This window comes from Peromyscus californicus, unplaced genomic scaffold, assembly GCF_007827085.1.
Source record: "Peromyscus californicus insignis strain IS unplaced genomic scaffold, ASM782708v3 Scaffold_5__1_contigs__length_169319896, whole genome shotgun sequence".
Lineage (NCBI taxonomy): Eukaryota > Metazoa > Chordata > Mammalia > Rodentia > Cricetidae > Peromyscus > Peromyscus californicus.
Window position 1 is genome coordinate 113,623,303 of NW_026294573.1, and position 18,153 is coordinate 113,641,455.

Genomic DNA, 18,153 nt, shown 5'->3' on the forward strand with positions numbered 1-18,153 from the left:
CAGGGCATTGAGGGTATAGACGTCCATGCCAAGCTAAATAAGACATCTGATGGGGGGGGGTGCTAGACCTGGCCCCATGCTCTTTCACACCGCCAGCAAGCGCTTGCCTGCTAGTTTAGGCCTCAGCCCTTAATACCTGCTTTGCAACAGCTGCAGGCATTGCCTGTGGAAAGAAAATCTCCAGTGGAAAAATTTAGGCTTCTGTGGATTATCATCAGAAGTCATTAGGGAAAACTGATTTATGATGGTAGTTCTGAGCAATAATTATAATGTAATAAAGTGTTAAGATTTTATTGAGTATATTAATGACAAAACCATTAAGATATGACAACTGGTTCAAATGATAAGTGGAAAACTTTCAAATATGTAAGGTATCAGTAAGGTGAAAATAAATCTGCCTATTAGGACACTGGCCAGTATCCACAGGATCTTCACAGTGTATCACCATCATTGTCTACAACTTTGAGCCAGTGGAGGGCTTGGCAATAACCTGGAGTCACACCGTGGTTTGTGATGGGACCTCTGCGTCACCTCGGGCTCATTGATTTGTACAAGTTCTACATAATGTGCAGCTTGCCGCCTCACTCATAGCCCGGCACACAGTTCAGGGCTGTGAAGTCCACCCACTTCTTGTCTGTCTCCAGACCTTTTCCATCTCTCCACACTAAACTCTGTCTACGTTGGAGACTCACTCCTCTGTCTCTTCCCGGAGCCCCTGCTGACCGCCATTCCTCTTAGTGTCTCTTTAAATTTGTCACCCATTTTAAAGCCTTTCACAATTCCTATTAGGGGTGGAGAGAATGGATCACAGTCCCCTTCTCCGCAAGCCTGGCCAGCTTATTACCCTTCTCAAGCCTTCACTTCCTGTCTGTGAAGTAGCCATCGATTCCTTTGGATGATGAAGTGACGTAATCCACGTCCAGTGCTTACACAGGGTGACCCAGGAGGAGGACAGGGCACAGTTGACGATGGTTATGATCAGCATGATGACCATGTCCCCCCACTGGAGTTCCTTGTCCTCAGTGGTTCCTTTGGGTCAGTGGTTCTCAGTATTGGCTGCAGGTAGGAGCATTTGGACAACCTTAAAAAATGCCAATGTCCGGGTGGGGTTCAGTAGACTCTTGATTTAACTAGTCTGGAATGTGGCCTGGGCTTGAGGAGTTCCCAGGTATTCAGAGGGAGGGTACAAATTGCTCTGGGAACATCTCTTAGGAGGGTTATGCTGTCTTTTGAGCTTGATGAATATAATTAAATACTGATACTCTGAATGTCATAATTCAAAACAAGTTTAATGGGAAACAAATGCATTAATTATGGAAATGCAACATGTGCTGTGAATTCTTACACGGCTTGACTATGGGAAACGCCCAGAAAAGCATCTGCTCCATAATGGGTTCATGAACACTAACTTACTTTTCTGAGGCTCTTGATAAGGCAGGCGTCATGGGGACCCATGCTTCTAGCAAAGGTCCGTAGACACCTTCAGGAGATGCTTTCTGGAGGGAGGAGAGATGACCGCTCAGATGGGGAGGTTTATTGGAAAATTGACATGAAGAGGTTGGCATGCACCTCTGCCTGGGCCTTTGAGGACCCACACTGTGACCGAGGAGAACATGGACTCCAGCCTCCGAGGTGAATCGAAGGCTGCTGTGGAAGTGGAATCCAGAATTGGCTCACTGGTCTCTTCACTGTTCTCCCTTGCTGCTCCCTTGCTATAGGGAATTTGTGGGCAGGTCCACTGGCTTTTCTGGGCCTCTTGCCCTCAGTAGAGGCCTTAGTTAAGTGGTGCTCCGTGGGGATGGAGGTGACCTTGTTTGCACTCCTGCTCTGGGCAGGCCCAATAGAGATACTGGCTCAGAGATATCAGCTGCTGCCTGGGTGTTCTGTAGAAAGCCATTCATCACCCTCCACTGTGTTTAGTCAGTGCTGCTGGTGTTCTGTTCCCCAGCAGACTCCACAGAAAGCCTCTATCTAAGTGTTTGGTAACCCAGATAGAGTTCCGTGAAATTTCCCCAAATCATGTAGGTCCTAAAGCTCCCAAGCATGTAGGTTAATAGGTCTTTAAATGCTTTATTTATTTCTCGTGTGTATATGCATGATATGGGGGAGGGTATAGGGATGGGTGTCACAGCACCCATGTGAAGGTCAGAAAACTTTACGGAGTTGATCCTCGTCTCCCACCTTTTCAGGGGTCAACTCAGGTTGCATAACAAGTACCTTTACTGGCTGAGCCATTTTGTGGATGCGACTAATGGTCATAACTACTCTACATGTTGTGTTACATGTTGAGGCCCTGTTGAGTGTCAGAATTTTAAAGTCCTCCCTCATGCTTGTATCTTTGTGAACAAATGCAAGCCCATCACTGGCATATTGTAAGATTCCCGAAGCAGCCCTCGGCCAGCTAGTGGTTGGTGGGTGTCAGACCATGAAGACACCAAGGAGGAGAGTTGCCCTGGGGCCTCTGGCCAGAACCAGCACAGGGAGACTCCTGCTGAGTCCTCGGGGTTCTTCTTTGTCCTGTCTTCATGTCTTCATCTGTAATGACTCCCGTTTAGAAACTACACTAAGGAGCATGTGTGGAGGCTGAAATCCCTTCCTCAGCAGACCCACTGCTCCCAGCAGGGTGAGCTGTGGTGTGTTTGGGGTGGTTGTAAGCCCGTGACTTGGGGTATGTGGTGGAATGGGGGCCAGGCAAGCCTGTTTGTTTTCAGCCCTTGTCTCTACTGAATGCAGCAATATAGAAAAAGAATCATCTACAGGGATGAAGAGGAATGTACTTCAAGGTTGCAAGGCCTGTTTAGTAGCAGTATACGCCGCCGCAGATCCTCGGGTGTCCTAGTTCAGGCCACATATATACTGTTAAAACAAGTGACAGTTGTTTTTCACAGTTGAGGGTGAGTGTCAAGATCAGGGTACCTATGGATTTGGTTCCTGGTGAGGGTTCTTTCTCGTGTATAAATGGCCACCTTCTCTGTCATCACAGACTCTGAACAGAATGGGGAGTGATTAATACTCCCTTCTTCAAAGGATGCTGATACCATTATAGAAGGCCCTCCCTGAAGACCTCATCTGATATTAATGACCTCCCAAAGCCTCCATCTGCAGACACTATTGAGGGCCAGAGCTTTAGTATCTGAATTCTAGGGGAGACCCAGACATTTGGTTCATAACAAGCTAGGGAAGAGAAACTGTATAGTTGTCTCTACTTATCCTCAGGATCCACATCTGTGGATTCAGCCAACTGAAGATAGAAAATCTATTTGAGACTATAAATTATTCTCATCTGTAGATGAGACTTCAAGCTATGTGCCGTCTTTCTTTGTTTTTAAAAAGTTTAAGAGATGGAGGGCATGAGAAATATTAAAAAGAAATTGAAGATGCCTTGAATTCCAGTACTTGGGTGGCAGAGGCAGGCAGATCTGGTCTACACAGTGAGTTCCAGGCCAGCTAGTGTCATATAATTAGACCCTGTCTCAAAATATAACAATAAATAGAAATTGCATTTGTAATCTGTGCTGAACCCGACTTTCTTTTCATACCATTAACAGCACAGCAACTGTGTACATAGTATCTGCATTTTCTACGGTTGGTGTTAGAGTCTAGAGGTGGTTTGCAGTATACCAGAGGGGTGTGGAGCTCCTATGCCTGTACTGTGCCACTTTATGTATGGGACTTGAGTTTCTGAGGGAGGTCCTGGAGCCAGTTTCCAAAGGATACTAATGAAGGACTAAATGAGCATGTCAGCAGATGCTGTACTTCCAGAGGCCCTGGGTTCAGTTCCCAGCACTCACATGGCAGCTCACAACTGTCTGTAACTACAGTTCCAGATGATCTAATGCCCTCTTCTGGCCTCCATGGGCATCAGGTACATACATAGTCCAAAGAAATATTCAGACATGCACATGGTATACTCCCATACTCCCATGTGGTAAGAATTGTCAGCAATCCAGAAATCAAGAGTTTTCTACATAAAGGACGTCTGCAGAAAAACCAAGTAACCCAACAACAAGATTCCCCCTGTGGGCATCATGCTTCACGGGGAGAAAGGAAACACAAGGAAGACGGTGGGAAGGAACCTCTGCTCTGACACTCTTGTCTCACGTAATCCTGGAAATTCTACCTCTGCAGTAGGGAAAGAAAGAAAATAAAGACACAAATAGGCTGAAAACCAGTGTACATATGAATGGTGGTCAGGACTGTCCACTGCTGTGGATCAGTTTAGTGCCTCTGAATTTCACAAGTAAGACTACATAAGATAGGGGATGGATAGATGGCTCAGTGGTTAAGAGCACTGGCTGTTCTTTCAGAGGACCTGGTTTCAATTCCCAGCACCCACGTGACAGCTCACAACTGTCTGTAACTCCTGTTCCAGGGGACCTGATTCCTGCATACAGACATACTTGTAGACAAAACACCAATGTATATAAAATAAAAATAAGTAAATTATTTTTAAAAAACTAGGTAAGATAATAAATGTTTATGTTGTATGTATTTTACCACAATAAAACCAAACACACACACACACACACACACACACACACACACACACACACACACACACAAAAGAAAAGACCCAGGAAGCAGCATGGTATTAAGTGGTCTAACTGTCATGAAATTCCTAATATTCCTGTTCTACCTCCCAAGTTCTGGTCCTACGGGTGTGAGCCATCATGCCCAGTCCAGAATAAGAAATTCTTTTTTTCTTTTTGGTTTTTTGAGACAGGGTTTCTCTGTATAACAGTCCTGGCTGTCCTGGAACTCTTTGTAGACCAGGCTGGCCTCGAACTCACAGAGATCCACCTGCCTCTGCCTTCGGAGTGGCAGGATTAAAGGCGTGCGCCACCACTGCCTGGCCATTCTTAATCTTACCTAGTAGAATGCAGCACCACTGAGCAGAGGCCGTGCAGACAGGTAGGTTTGTTCCAGGAATGCAGGAGAATCCCAGGGCTCATTATGCCAGCAAATGAAAGGAGGCTGACAGTTGCTGAAACGGCAGTGCCTCTCATTCCCTTAAGAGGATGGCCCTTACCTTCCACCCATAGTGCGCCGTGCACCGGGTCACATGCTTGTCTGTCAATGCATCGCATCATTGAAATGTAGTCTAAACCGAAACCTTTGAAGGGCATGTGCGGATGATGCCCCATCACTCAAGGTCATGTGCACCGTAGCAGATGATGGAATCCTCAACAGCCAATGAAATGACATAAACCATTTTTAATTGTGTTCCTGGTGGACATTTTTGAAGGAAGCCTAACTCTGAAAATTAATGTGTAACCACAAAAGTAATTTTTTTTTATTGATGAAACCTAATTATTTGGAACAATTGGTTACTAAAAATATGATTCAAATAACTGTTCCAAACTGTTGGTGATTATTGTTATTTTAAAGGAAAATCCCAGTAATGGCTATTGCTGCCCAATCAGGAATGACCCTTTGTCTGTTCTATTACATTTCGGCCTGTTATCAGGCACTTCTTCATTCCTGCTGCTTTTTGTCACCTATGGCCTGGTAAAGAGGTGCTGTATCACTTATCCAAGTAAACGAAGCACGTTTGTCAGAAGGAGAGAAAGCTCTGGAGAATTTGAGACGATCATTTGTTTTTAAGTGTGAACCTTCATTGGTTCCTTCCTTCAATCCATGTCGTTTCCTTCCATGTGTCCTCATAACTTTCTATCATCGAATTGTAAGCCTGAGAAGGACTCTAAATCTTCTGAACAAAATCCAAATCATTCCAGGCAGTGGTTGAAACTCTCGAGGAGTATAGTCGATGGTGAGAGGGCCCTTGGGGCATCTAGGAAAGTGGGGGCTCTTCAGGTATTTAAAACCGAACTGAGAAGCCCCAAGGCCAGCATCACAGGCAGAAGTAAACAAGGAATATGTTCTTGAGACCTCAGTTCTCATCTTTGGTAGAGTCAAAGCTGCCTGGGACTTACTACCCTCATCCAAACTAAACTCAAAGTATTTTTCTCAGATAGGTGCCGTGGTACAGCCTGTAATCCCAGCACTCAGGCGGCAGAGACAAGCAGAGCTCTGTGAGTTCAAGACCAGCCTGGTCTACGAAGGGAGTTCCGGGACAGCCAGGGCTATTACATAGGCAAATCTTGTCTCAGAAAGAGAGAGTGAGAGAGAGAGAGAGAGAGAGAGAGAGAGAGAGAGAGAGAGAGAGAGAGAGAGAGAGAGAGAGGAGAGAGAGAGAGAATTCAAGGACAGCCTCAGCTATATAGTCAGTTTGAGGCCAGCCTGGGCTACATGAGACTCTGACTCAAAAAAAGAAAATAAAATGTCCACACCATTTGAATGTCATGTTTTTGGGTGGGTTTTTGTTTTGTTTTGTTTTTTGTTTTTCGAGACAGGGTTTCTCTGTGTAGCTTTGCGCCTTTCCTGGAACTCACTTGGTAGCCCAGGCTGGCCTCGAAGTCACAGAGATCCGCCTGGCTCTGCCCCCTGAGTGCTGGGATTAAAGGCGTGAGCCACCAGCGCCTGGCCTGCATGTCATGTTTTTAACACATGAACACACCTTCTTGAAGAGCTTTACACTCTCTGGCCACGCATGCACGCACTCACTCCCTCTTTCCTTGATGCTATGAACAACAGAGACACTATTGACCTCCAGCAAGGGCTGTATGGTCCTGGTCTGCTGTGTTTCTTACCATCTCCTGAGGAAGAGATGCACTGTCCTTCATCTCTTCCCACTATAGTGTTTGTCCTCAAGTGGGCCATATCTGCCCAACTGTCTCCTGGCAGCGTCCCAGTTAAAATGGTTTAGTTGTTTATTTCTTTGAGCTAATGAGTCTCCTTTCTGTTACTTCCCCTCATCCCTACCTTCCTTTGGAGTCTAGTCTCTTCTTCCTTTGAAGTCTAGTTTTGTTCCTTTGGCTTCTTTCCAGGTCTCTGTGAGACTCTGGCCACATGAATTTCATTGAGTGACGCTGTGTTGCTAGAATGGCTGAGTGCCGGCCAGCACCCATGCACCTCACTCCTAAAGAGTGCACTCTTAGAGCAGACGGGCCACTCATGAAGCTGTATTGCTCGTCTAAAAAGTCTGCCCTTTAGTAAGTAGGACCCAGAACTCCTAAGCAGGAGCAGGCCTGGGTGGGTGAGTGACCAAGGTTGTTCGTGACTCAGGCACCATGACTTTGGGAGGCTGGGGGTGGTGGTGGTGGTGGAATCTTCTTTTACTTTTTTTTTTTTTTGTAGGTTGTGGTTCTCAGATGACTCTGAGTCACCATTATTTGAGGCCTGGACCTTCTCAACGAGGGGCTCAGTGTCCAGCATGGAGGCTCAGCCCCATGTTTGAACGCACATTGGAAAAGACACCTCCACTGCCTTCGATGTTTAACTTGGTCACTTTGTTTGTGTTCTTTTACCATCCTCATTGGTAGGAGATCACTGTCTTAGTGTGGTTCCTCCTTCTGGAATGTCCCCAACAGCTCTCCCTGCTTCTCTCACTGGAGTGGCAGGGATTGTTTGGCTCCCTAATTACAGTCACCTGTGAGTGTAATTTATGGGTTACCTGCTGGAAGGGAGCCTCTGATATTCTCATGCGTCAGCTCTGTAGCTGTCCATCACACCTGCCCGAACACAGTGCCGTTCCAAGCCAGTGTCCCAAAATTGTCGTCGGTGGGGTCGCTTTTCTGTGGCCACTGTTTGACAGCATCTCCAAACTGTTTACTCTTTGGCTACTCGATATGAAGCAGCCTCTACCTCCACCCTGGCTAGATGAAAGAGAAATGAGGGATTCACCTCCTCTCCCTCTCCTGGCCTGTGGTGGCCCATCCTGAAACTACAACTCGGAACCAGCAAGTAGCTTCAGAGGGGTTAGGCAGGTCATTGCTCCACCTACACACTAGGATCACTGGAAACTCTAAAACCCTCGCAGGACCACACAGAGAGTTCATAGAATTTAACCCCTTGGTGGTTAACGTTTTGGATTTATTAAAAGACTATAGGCAACTTGGGGCTGGAGAGATGTCTCAGTGGTTAAAAGCACTTGATGCTCTGGCAGAGGACCAAGATTTGGTTTCCAGCATCCACAACCATCAGCAACTCTAGTTCCAGGGGATCTGGCACCTTCTTCTGGATGCCACAGGCACCAGGCCCCTACACGCACACAGGCAAAACACTCAGACACATAAAAATAAAAGTAAATACATATTTTAAAAGGAGTATGGGTAAATCGAAAGTGTGATAGGGCTGAAAACTAGTGGGTTAAGTGAGTGGCGCTCGGGCTGACGGTCGGTCCCACCTTCAGTATCCACCTCTCAGACACTTATCAGAAATGCAGATGAGTAGGTTCCGCCAAACTCTGAATCAGGAACAACGGCAAGAGACCCAGCTGTCCGTGTGGCAGCTGGTCCTCCAGGATATTCCGATGCCCAGGAGAGGAAGCACTACGGTCATAGTACATAGCATTGTGCTGTCGCTGCCAGGAGCTGTGGCTTTTGTAGCTTGTGAACAGAACTGCCAAAGCGTGAAGAAGAAATGCCCTGGCTCAGTGTTCTTCCTTGATGACAATGAGGAGGCCACCAAGAAAAGCGCAGCCAGAGGAATAGCTCTTGCTTGGGCAGGCCCAGCCTGGCATGTTTAGCCCGAGGGACCCTCTTTGGAAGACTTATCCTGGCCCCTCCTCCTCTCGTCCTGTGTTCACAGCTGCCGAAGATCAGCAGCATCACCTGGGAAGGCTGTGTGAGAACTGGTAGTGGGGTCCTACAGTTTGGTGGAGACCCTTGCAGGAAGGAGTGGGTCAGCCATCACGGACGGACTCAGCTCCCCAGGAGGTTTAGGAATAGAAAGTCTCTGTTCGTCCTTTCAGATCTGAGGAAACCAGGTGATGTCTCAGAGCTCCAAGGGGTCAGTGTCTGGGCACAACCTTCAAGAACTCAAGAGCATCCCGAAAGCCATACCCAGTGTTCCTTTCTCCACTGCTGGAACCCCCATGCTCTTTAGTTTGGGGTCAATCTGCCACAACCTTGGGTCAGAAGCTGCCTGTGTCAGATTGGTGTGTAGGCAGGTCTGTGGGACACTGTTGGAGTAATGATTGGTGTGGAAGGTGGAGCTACCCCTAGGCAGGTGTTCCTGGGGTGTGGAAGACAGCAGACTGAGCAAGCCAATAAGTATTCCTCCATGGTCTCTGCTTCAGTTCCTGCCTCTGGGTTCCTGCCCTGCCTTCCCTTAATGAAGGATTTTGACATGGAAGTATAAGCTAAACCCTTCCTTTTTAAAGTTGCTTTTGGTAATGATGTTTATACCAGCGTAGAAAGCAAACTAACACACGCACACGCACACGCACACGCACACACACACACCCCAGGGCAGTGTATAGCTGAATCTGTGATAGGGTCAGAGGGCTTAAGGACTGAGTCTATATTTCTAGAACAAGTGACAGTCTCTTTTGCCTCTTGCTTCCTCGCCTGTAAAATGGGCTTGTTGGAGGACTGAATGAGCTAACGCAAGCTTCTTAAGACAGCATCTTCGGGACAGTAAGTGTCCACTGCTGCTGTCTTCGGCTCCTATCTTCCCTGTTCTCTGTGGAGACGGTCTAGGCTGAGTCAGGCTTGTCTCTGAGAATGACCAGGGTAGAATCTAGGATGCATCAACACTTCTTCACAGCATTTGTCTTACACAGTCTTTTCTCCTGCTTGCGTTTCCTCCCCAACAGTCCTGGGCTTGGAAATAGCAGCAGTTTCTTCTTGACTTAGGTTGTTCAGAGATGCCTCTAAGGATCTATTTTCTTGTGTTTTCCATAAATCAGGGGAGGTGTGCTCTGCACTGGGTGGGGAGAGCCTGCTCTCTGAGAGGTCCCACTAGTCTTGCTTTTCACTACAGAATGTTCTGGAAAACAAAGCCCGTTTCCGCTTCTTGCATTCTTCCTTTGTCAGAGGTGAACAACTTCAGCTACTGAAGGAAACCGGCCTGCTTTTGCGAGTGCTGTGCTCTCTCAGCAAAGGAGCTGAGTGTGGGTGACACCCAGCACCTTCTCAGAGGAGCCCGTGTGCCCACATCTGCTAAAATGGCCCAAGAGGCTGACATGTGCTTTGAGGGGCAGAGACATCCTTGAACCTGAGCTTGTCAACAGCCCACAGTCTCCATTTGTTTCCTGGGGTCAATCCAGTGTCATGGAATTAGCTCCAGTACCACTGTGCTCCAGGAGCCCTGGGCCTCTTGCGTATGGCCCTCTGACCACCCAGTGTCAACCTGCTTCATCGTGGAAGGCACCGTTCTCTCAGGAGATCACACCCCAGCTGGACCCAGGATGACACACAACAGAGAATGTTCTGTGGTTTTCTCACGGGACACCAAATGCCATGAGTGTGGAGATGGCTGGGGTCATGTCTTGGGGGAACAAGAGCAGGAGGAGTTTGGGGAAAGGTGTTCCTGGGAACTTCAGGGACAGGAGGGGCTGCTGAGTGGGAGCCCTGAAAGCTAGACCCTGTGTCTTCCCTCAGACCCGTATGACAGTGTAACTAGCCCACCACTTTGCTGTGGTAAAGGTGTAGGGGTGTCTATCAAGGAGGCACAGCGCTTGGGGGTATCCTTAGCTCAGGGGGCCAAGGACAGACAGCAGCAGCAGGGAAACCCACTCGAGATGGAGGGCTGTACTTCATTTTTATCTCAAGTATGGGGTGTGGAGTCCATTCCGGTTTGACAGGTGAGAAAGCAGGCTTAGGTCATTGTCCTACACAAAAGCACGAGGCATTGCTAGCTCTCACTGAGATTATCTGGCTCCAGCGGCCCTAGCCTTTTACCTCTCAACTGACTTTGGCTTAGGACATGTCTGCAGTTCAGGGACATTGTGTTTGGTAGTTTCTGGGTGCGCACAGGCATGGGATCTGTGTGAACCATCTTTGTCCATCTCAGCCTCTGAAACAAGGTGCCAGAGAATGGCCGCCCAAGCAGCAGACTGTGGTTCTCACGGTTCTGGATACTGCAGAGTCCAAGTCAAGGGGCCAGCACCGTGCAGCACTGTATCGTCACCTGCCCCATCTACAAGGCACTAATCCTGCTGCTGGCTCCCTGCCCAGAGGCCATTCCACCAGGGATTGGGGCTTCAGCACAGGAACGGTAGGGCCAGGCATTCCTGCCAACTTTAGGCTCCACAGAGGAACCGCAGCAGGGTTTCCTCCTGCCCTCTGCCTGTGTTCACCTGGACAAACCTTTTATCTGCCTTACCCATCAGGAACGGGTGGGTGGTGGCAGGAAGGTCCCCGCCCTCTCTTGGGCTGTGGTCCTGGGTCTAGCTTCTTTCCGAGCAGTCCCCCACTCCCACCCCCTGCCCTGCTCTGTTGTCTGGTTGTTTAAGGCACTTGATTTTGACTCCAGTGACTCTGTCCTCACAGCACACACATCCCCTCACCCCCACGACAAGCTGCCTGAGATTCAGAATGCCTTAGAAAACTTTATGAAGGTCCCTTAATCGGTGTTGACATGTGAGGTCATTCACAAGGACATGTGATGACAGTTGGAGCCTGATCCTGGGCCCAGGGATTAAAGCCCAGTCCCTTCCCTCCATCTGGGGCACTGTGGCCATCTCACTGAAAGGATCCAGGGTAAGATAGCTCATGGTGAGCAGAGAAAGGTCAGTCCTTTGTCTCGTCTCTGACCTTGCCCTTTTTTGTGAAGGTTTTTTATAGCCTAATTCTTGGGAGTAACTTTGTCCCTTAATTAAGAATTCTAATTTTAAAGCAAGCTCTGGCCTCTTTCTTTCCAGACTCATTCTACTGTTTTGATTGGATTTCATGGCTAGGAATTCAGATTCTTAATTTGTCTGTTGTTTTCTCCATGGTTAGTTATCATGGCAGAATGGCACTTTATTGAGATCATAAACATGTGTATTCCACTAGAATATCAAAAAGGCAGTGGGTTCTTAGTGAGATGCTAAGCTGGATACAAGGTCCTCTGAGCCCCCTTTTCCTCAAATGCCAAAGTCACTTGAACTTTTCTTTATAGTGAATCCTCAAGGAAAATGGTGTCTCTAGAGGTAAGAGCCTGGAGAGGTAGAAGTTTTACAAGGTCAGTTCCCTGGACAGAAGCTAATGTACACCCAGCAGAGTGCGCTTTCTTTCCGGTATCACACATTGTGGGTGCCCACAAACTTGGCACAGTTGCAGGGAAGGGAATGAACCGCTGTGACGCTGCTTCAGGGCTGAGAAGCCCATTTTGGTGCAGTCCCCAGGGACACCTGGGTGGCCAGTAGGAAACCTGAACATCGGCAACATCACCAGAACAGAATGTTGCACCAAACCCCAACAGCAAACAAAAATCGCAAAAAGAAAAGCATACTCTGTTGCTTACGGGGCATGAGGTAGTTGAAAACAATAATCTGGATGTTGCCCCTGGCAATAGACAGGGGGCAACAATGTAACTAAAGACAAAGAAAAGATAAATGCCAAATTCCAGAGAAGAGTTAGTTCTTGGGGCCACAGAGAGATCTGGGAGGCAGTCACAAGAACAGCAATAGTGTCTCTGGGTTTTTTGGTTTTGTTTTTTTAAATAGTTGGCAGATATGTGGCTCTTGATATACTATTTTTCCATACTTTTAAAAATCTGTTTTTCAAAGGAAGCAAAGCCTTTTCCACCTCCGCTTGGCTATGGCTTTTAACCTTATGGGGTTATTGACTAGATCTGCAGGAGCCAATGGGTTTGACATTTGTTTGTGTCCTGCCCACGGTCCTGTCAGATTCACGGTCCCATCAGATTCACGGTCACAGCCTTCACCACCTCATGGTATTAGCACTAGTGGGGAAATGGGAGCACGAGGAGCCCCGCATTTTACCACTGAAGAGTAGGACATAAAAATTATACATAAGGGAATGTTTGCTTTTAACATTATTATTATTATTATTATTATTATTATTATTATTATTATTATTAGTGATTTGAGACAGGGTCTTGCTATGTAGCCCTTCCTGGCCTAGAACTCAGAGATCCACCTGACTTTTCTGGGATTAAAGGCATGAAGGCATGCCCACCGCTCCCAGCTGAGCATTTGAGGGGGTGGTCAGTTACAATGCCCGTGGCCAAAGTTAAGCAAGGCAACTTGAATTCTGAATCAGTTCCTTGAGAATCTGCCAGAGCGAAAGCACAGCTGGGGTGAGCGGCAGAGGCGTTCCTAAAAGCCGCTGTGTCCTCTTTGTTTAGTGCCCTGGCCCTTGGTGCGTCTAGTTCTGAAACCAGGTCTTTTCTTTGCATTGACAGCATGGCCGGACCCCCTTGCACCTTGCTGCCAATAAGGGTCATCTCTCTGTGGTCCAGATTCTGCTGAAGGCTGGCTGTGACCTCGATGTGCAGGATGATGTAAGTATAAATAAGCATCCTTCCCTCCAGAGAAGGGTTGGCAGGGGAGCTTGTCTACAGTGGCAGTCCTCAGTGCAGATGTCACCAGTATGAGGAGGGAGGGTACTAGATGCTTGCCAGAATTTTTTTTTTTGGCTCTAGCCTCGTCCCTGTGCTGGCAAAAATGTTCTTGGGGATACCTTCTGGGAGACCTGTTCTCAGCAGCAAACTAGCTTGCAGGAGGCTCTCCAATCTCCCTATCACCTCATTAGCATTTGAGGGCAGAGTATCTGAGGACATTGACCTGTGTCTTGTCTTAGTACAAAGGCCACACTCCGGCAGTGAGTGTGGGAAAAACCCATTGGATGTGTGTGTGTGTCATCAACCAAATTTACTGCTGGAGAAAAGGTGAGGCTTAACCCATCCTTAATTTCTCTTAGTGTACATTTAGTTAGAAGTTCCATTCCGTCTAAAAGGGGGGAAAGAGACTGAGAATAGAATGCAAGAATAAGGCCTCTGGAAAGAGTTCACTGGTCGTCCTGTGCTATTACTGAGATGTGACTCCCATCAGCTCACTGGGTCTGACTCCCATCCACTCACTGGGCCCAACTCCCGTCAGCTCACTGGGTCTGACTCCCGTCAGCTCACTGGGTCCGACTCCTGTCAGCTCACTGGGTCCGACTCCCATCCGCACTGAGATGTCCATCTAGATTGTTGGGAGAGGGCTCCCACTGGCTCCTTCAGCATCATGTCTAGTCTATGAGTAAGCGGGACGGCACAGCACAGAGCCTTGTTCTCTTGGTCTTTGGAGAAGGTAGAGTCTCTGAGGAGTGATGGTCTAAATTGTCCTCCAGTGAGTTATTAAGGAAAAAACCCTATGGCGATGTGATTGGGAACTATTTTCAGAAACTGTTTCAACTCTTTTTTTTTTTCTTTTTGAAAATTATTTTATTTTGGGTGTTTTGCTTGCATGTGTTTCTGCGCATGCCTGGTGCCTGCAGGGACCAGAAAGAGGGTATCAGATTCCCTGGAACTGTAGTATGGTATGGTTGTAGTATGTAGATGGTTGTGAACTACCATGTGGGTGCTGGGAATCAAGTTCAGGTCCTTTGAAAGAGCAGCAATTACTCTTAACCACTGAGCCAGCTCTCCAGCACTGCCCCCCTTCATCTTTCAATGATATGGTAGAATTCTAAGAAATGAAAAGTCCTGTAAGTAACAGCATCTTACAGAGTTTGGCCTTATGATAACTTCTCCCCATAACACTACCTAGAATTTTCCTTGCAGCTCTGTACAGTCTCCTAAAATTTGACAAACACATTCATAAATGACTTGGCTACATAGCAAGTAGCCAGGCTAGCCTTGAATACATGAGACCCTGTCTGTATAGGTTAGCTTTGGATATATGAGACCCTGTCATGGACACAGGGTCATCAGCATCTTATAGCAATCTCTGGTTGTATCTGAAGCCTATGGGGTCACCAAGGGTGTTATTCTCAAAAATGCTGACTTAGCTTTTTTAAGCTGTTGATTCTCATCTTGGTCGTAACACTTTATTTTTCTACACTGTAACCAGTATAACATTCATGACCTATACCATCCCCTTAGAGGACAGGAGTAAAATACAGGGAGATGGCATAAAGAAATGATCAATGGAAAGGTGGGGCCTCCAGTTGCTGGTACAAACACGTTGGAATAGTCTAGTCTTCTCTTTGATAACTGAAGTTCTTGTTTGCCACAGTGGCAAGGTCACAATGCCAGGCATGCCAACCCATTCCAACCTCTACTCAGGTCCTGAGTCTGAGGCTCACTGTGGTCTCATGCAGCAGACACTATGCTGATGTTTTAGATGTGGAAGGAAGCAGAGAAGGAGAGAATTCTCACAGCGTACGAAGCCCTGGTGAGCCAGGGCAGAAGGAAAGCCAGCCCTATATTTAGGTAAAACAAAACCTCTCTCATTTGAGTCTTTGGGTCTTTTCCATCATTTCCTGTTACACAGACAGTGCATACCTCGCTTCTCCAAATAACAACACAATCCTTGATGGTGTACCAACAGACAGTGTGAAAGTTGGAGAAGGCAGGGTTGGTGTGATACTCGGCTGTTTCCTGTGTGCCTACCGTGCCCGTTGACAATCAGCTCTGAGCTATGCACAAAAATGCAAATAAACTGCTTTCTTGTCATTAAAGAAGAGGGGAATTTAACTACAGGGGAGTCAGTTTAGAAGTTCCCCATCTGGGAGATGGGTAGAAATAGAATGTTGACTTTTTTTTTTTTTTTGGTTTTTCGAGACAGGGTTTCTCTGTGTAGCTTTGCGCCTTTCCTGGAACTCACTTGGTAGCCCAGGCTGGCCTTGAACTCACAGAGATTCGCCTGGCTCTGCCTCCCGAGTGCTGGGATTAAAGGCGTGCGCCACCACCGCCCGGCAGAATGTTGACTTTATGAAGATTCACTTCTAACTTCATATTCTGCAGATACTGATGTTTATGGCATGGTAATGTCTGAGAATTAGAGGAAGAATGACCTCCAGTGGCCTGGAGTGGGATTATTATGAGTTTCAACCCGCATCTCCGGGAGCAAAATCTGTCTTGTTTCCCGCAAATCCTATCAATGCTCAGTGGAGCTCAAACGCCATCTCTGATTGGTCAATGAGTAATCACATGACTCCTACCCCAGAAGTAGTCCAGGACCCTGTGGCCACAGTAAAAAGCATGAAGGAAGACAAAAATAAGAGAAAGCAGAGAAGAAAGGCTAGGAAGGATCCTAGAAGATCTGAGAGAGAAGAGGTCAGCACCCTGCTCTGTGTGCCTACCCGGTGTAGGGCTTACTTACGGCATGCTTGCTTGGGTCCCTGGGGGCTTCCTCCCAAAGTGGGTGTGCTGCGCCCTTGCACAACTGGGGGCTTTTTCCACGCGCTTGGCTTTGGAACTCCCAATGCTTTTCACTACATAGGAGATGGAGATATAAGTAATTCAGAACAAAGATTTAGACCTTAGGTTCCAGCGCTCTTGAGTGAGAAACACCGATGTCTCGATGTCTCGTGAATATGGAGCGTGGACAGTCCATATTGTTTGCAAACAGGTCAGCATGTCAAATCAGAATGCCAATTGCAATGTTGCTGCGGCTTCTAGTTTCTTCCTTGGCGTCTTCTCGGTTAACAGTTCAACAAATAGATCCTGGTGCCTTAGAGACTGGCCTCGGTGTTGCACTCGAAGCTTGCACAGTGAGGCAGCCCCCACCTCACAGAGACACTGGCTTCTTTTGGAGACCAGTGGTGAGGTTATCTGACCTCAAAAGCTGGAAGCAGCTTGCTGTGAAGGAAGGGAGCCTTGACAGTTTGAATTAGCTAGCTCTCCTAGGTGAGGCTTATCAATATAACAAGAGAATTACATGGCGTAACTCCTGGCACATAGTTAGGGATCAATAAATACTGAACATTGAGAAAATGTGTTGAGCGAGCTTGGTTTTCTTCTACATTTTCTTTTCAGTTTCAGAATTTCCTGGTTGATTCAGATCCTATTCAAACAGTTATGTCAGAGTTGCTGCATGGGCCCACTAGTAGGTCAAACATGACTTTTGTATTATGTTTTGAGGAGGACATGTAGCTAGTTTTATATATATATATATATATGTAGTTTTAGAATTGATTCTCAAGTAACTGAGTGTCCTTCAGCTGAAACTGAGTGTCCTTCAGCTGAGGGTCTAGATTTAACTGTGCTGTGTATTCTAGAGATGAAGTAGTCACATGGATAGTGGGAGGCAGCTCTTTGTCCCCATGTTTTGTCTTTCTGAGAACCTTTCATTCTCATCTTGGTAACCTAAGATGGCTAGCTTATAAGAGTTGGAGGAAGCGTCCTCTGAAACCGGTCTAGCCGCTGTGAGCAGCGCTGTTTGTCCTGCCATGGGGAGCAGGGCCAAGTGTCGTTGCCCAGCAGTAATAGACACGGGGAGCAAGGAGCCAAGCTCTCGCGGGAGAATAAAGCTGGAAGGGACTTGCCTGCACACAAGGCTGCGACTGGATGGGCCAGCCAGCTCGGGACGGCTTGGCTTCCCACTGCAGCCGCACACAAGCGTCAAGTCTTCTTGAATCTTGACAGTCCATTTGAAAATGTCCTGCTGAGAACTGAGCCGAGCGTTAGGTTGAGCTGCTTGCATCAAGTCGGAGTCTCGCAAAGGAAAGTTGTCTCAAAGGAAGCAACTACACTCTGAGCAAAGACGTAATTAATAAACAGTGGTGCCACACTGGCCCAAAGCTGCACCAGCTCTTGATTTCCTGAGCAGCTTATGGAACAAGGTGAAATGTTTGACCTGAACCAAGCCCTTCATGTGGTCATTTGACAAGACCTGTATGCTTAAGGCGTGTTGCTTGCACGTCATGCATAATTCAGAACGCAGGTCTCTTCTAAAAAGGTTGCTCCAATTGATCCAAGGAATGCTTGGCAGAATGCCTGTCATTTATGCGGTGGTTAAAGGGCCTTTCCTATTGGGAACTTGACTCAGTACTGAACTCACGTTTCTTGTCGAGAACAATCTTTCCCATGATCATTTTGGAAAAACCCATGACTGATCTGATAGGGAAATAAGATGTCTTAGAAATTCTAATGGGATTTTTAAAAGCTGAGGCCCAGGCACTGTCCCGTCTGACTTGTTTGGGCATTGAGCATTATTCCACCTGGAGCACTATTCTCAGATGTCTGGCCCAGCTCAGCCCTGCAGCCCCTGTTCAGTGCCACATTCTTCTTCTGATCACAAGGCACATGGAGAAGGTCCTCTCCAAGCAGGATACTGGGAGGGCGAACAGGAAGAAAAACAGTCCAAATCTGACTTGTCGTCGATGTGATAATAGCTCACAGTGTCAAGGAGAGAGCTGTTGACAGCAGTAC

General features: G+C 47.3%; 1 protein-coding gene across 6 annotated transcripts in view; it reads left to right on the top strand.

Annotated features, from left to right (window-relative positions):
• Positions 1-18,153, top strand: part of Ankrd6 (ankyrin repeat domain 6) — a 181,219-nt gene that overhangs the window by 131,851 nt on the left and 31,215 nt on the right. For 5 of the 6 annotated variants that reach the window (XM_052715462.1, XM_052715463.1, XM_052715466.1 and 2 more), the window contains one exon: positions 13,195-13,293. The exons of the other annotated variant lie outside the window; for it this stretch is intronic. In XM_052715462.1, coding sequence (XP_052571422.1) covers positions 13,195-13,293 — 99 coding nt within the window. The remainder of the gene's footprint in view (positions 1-13,194; positions 13,294-18,153) is intronic. 6 annotated transcript variants of the gene reach the window in all.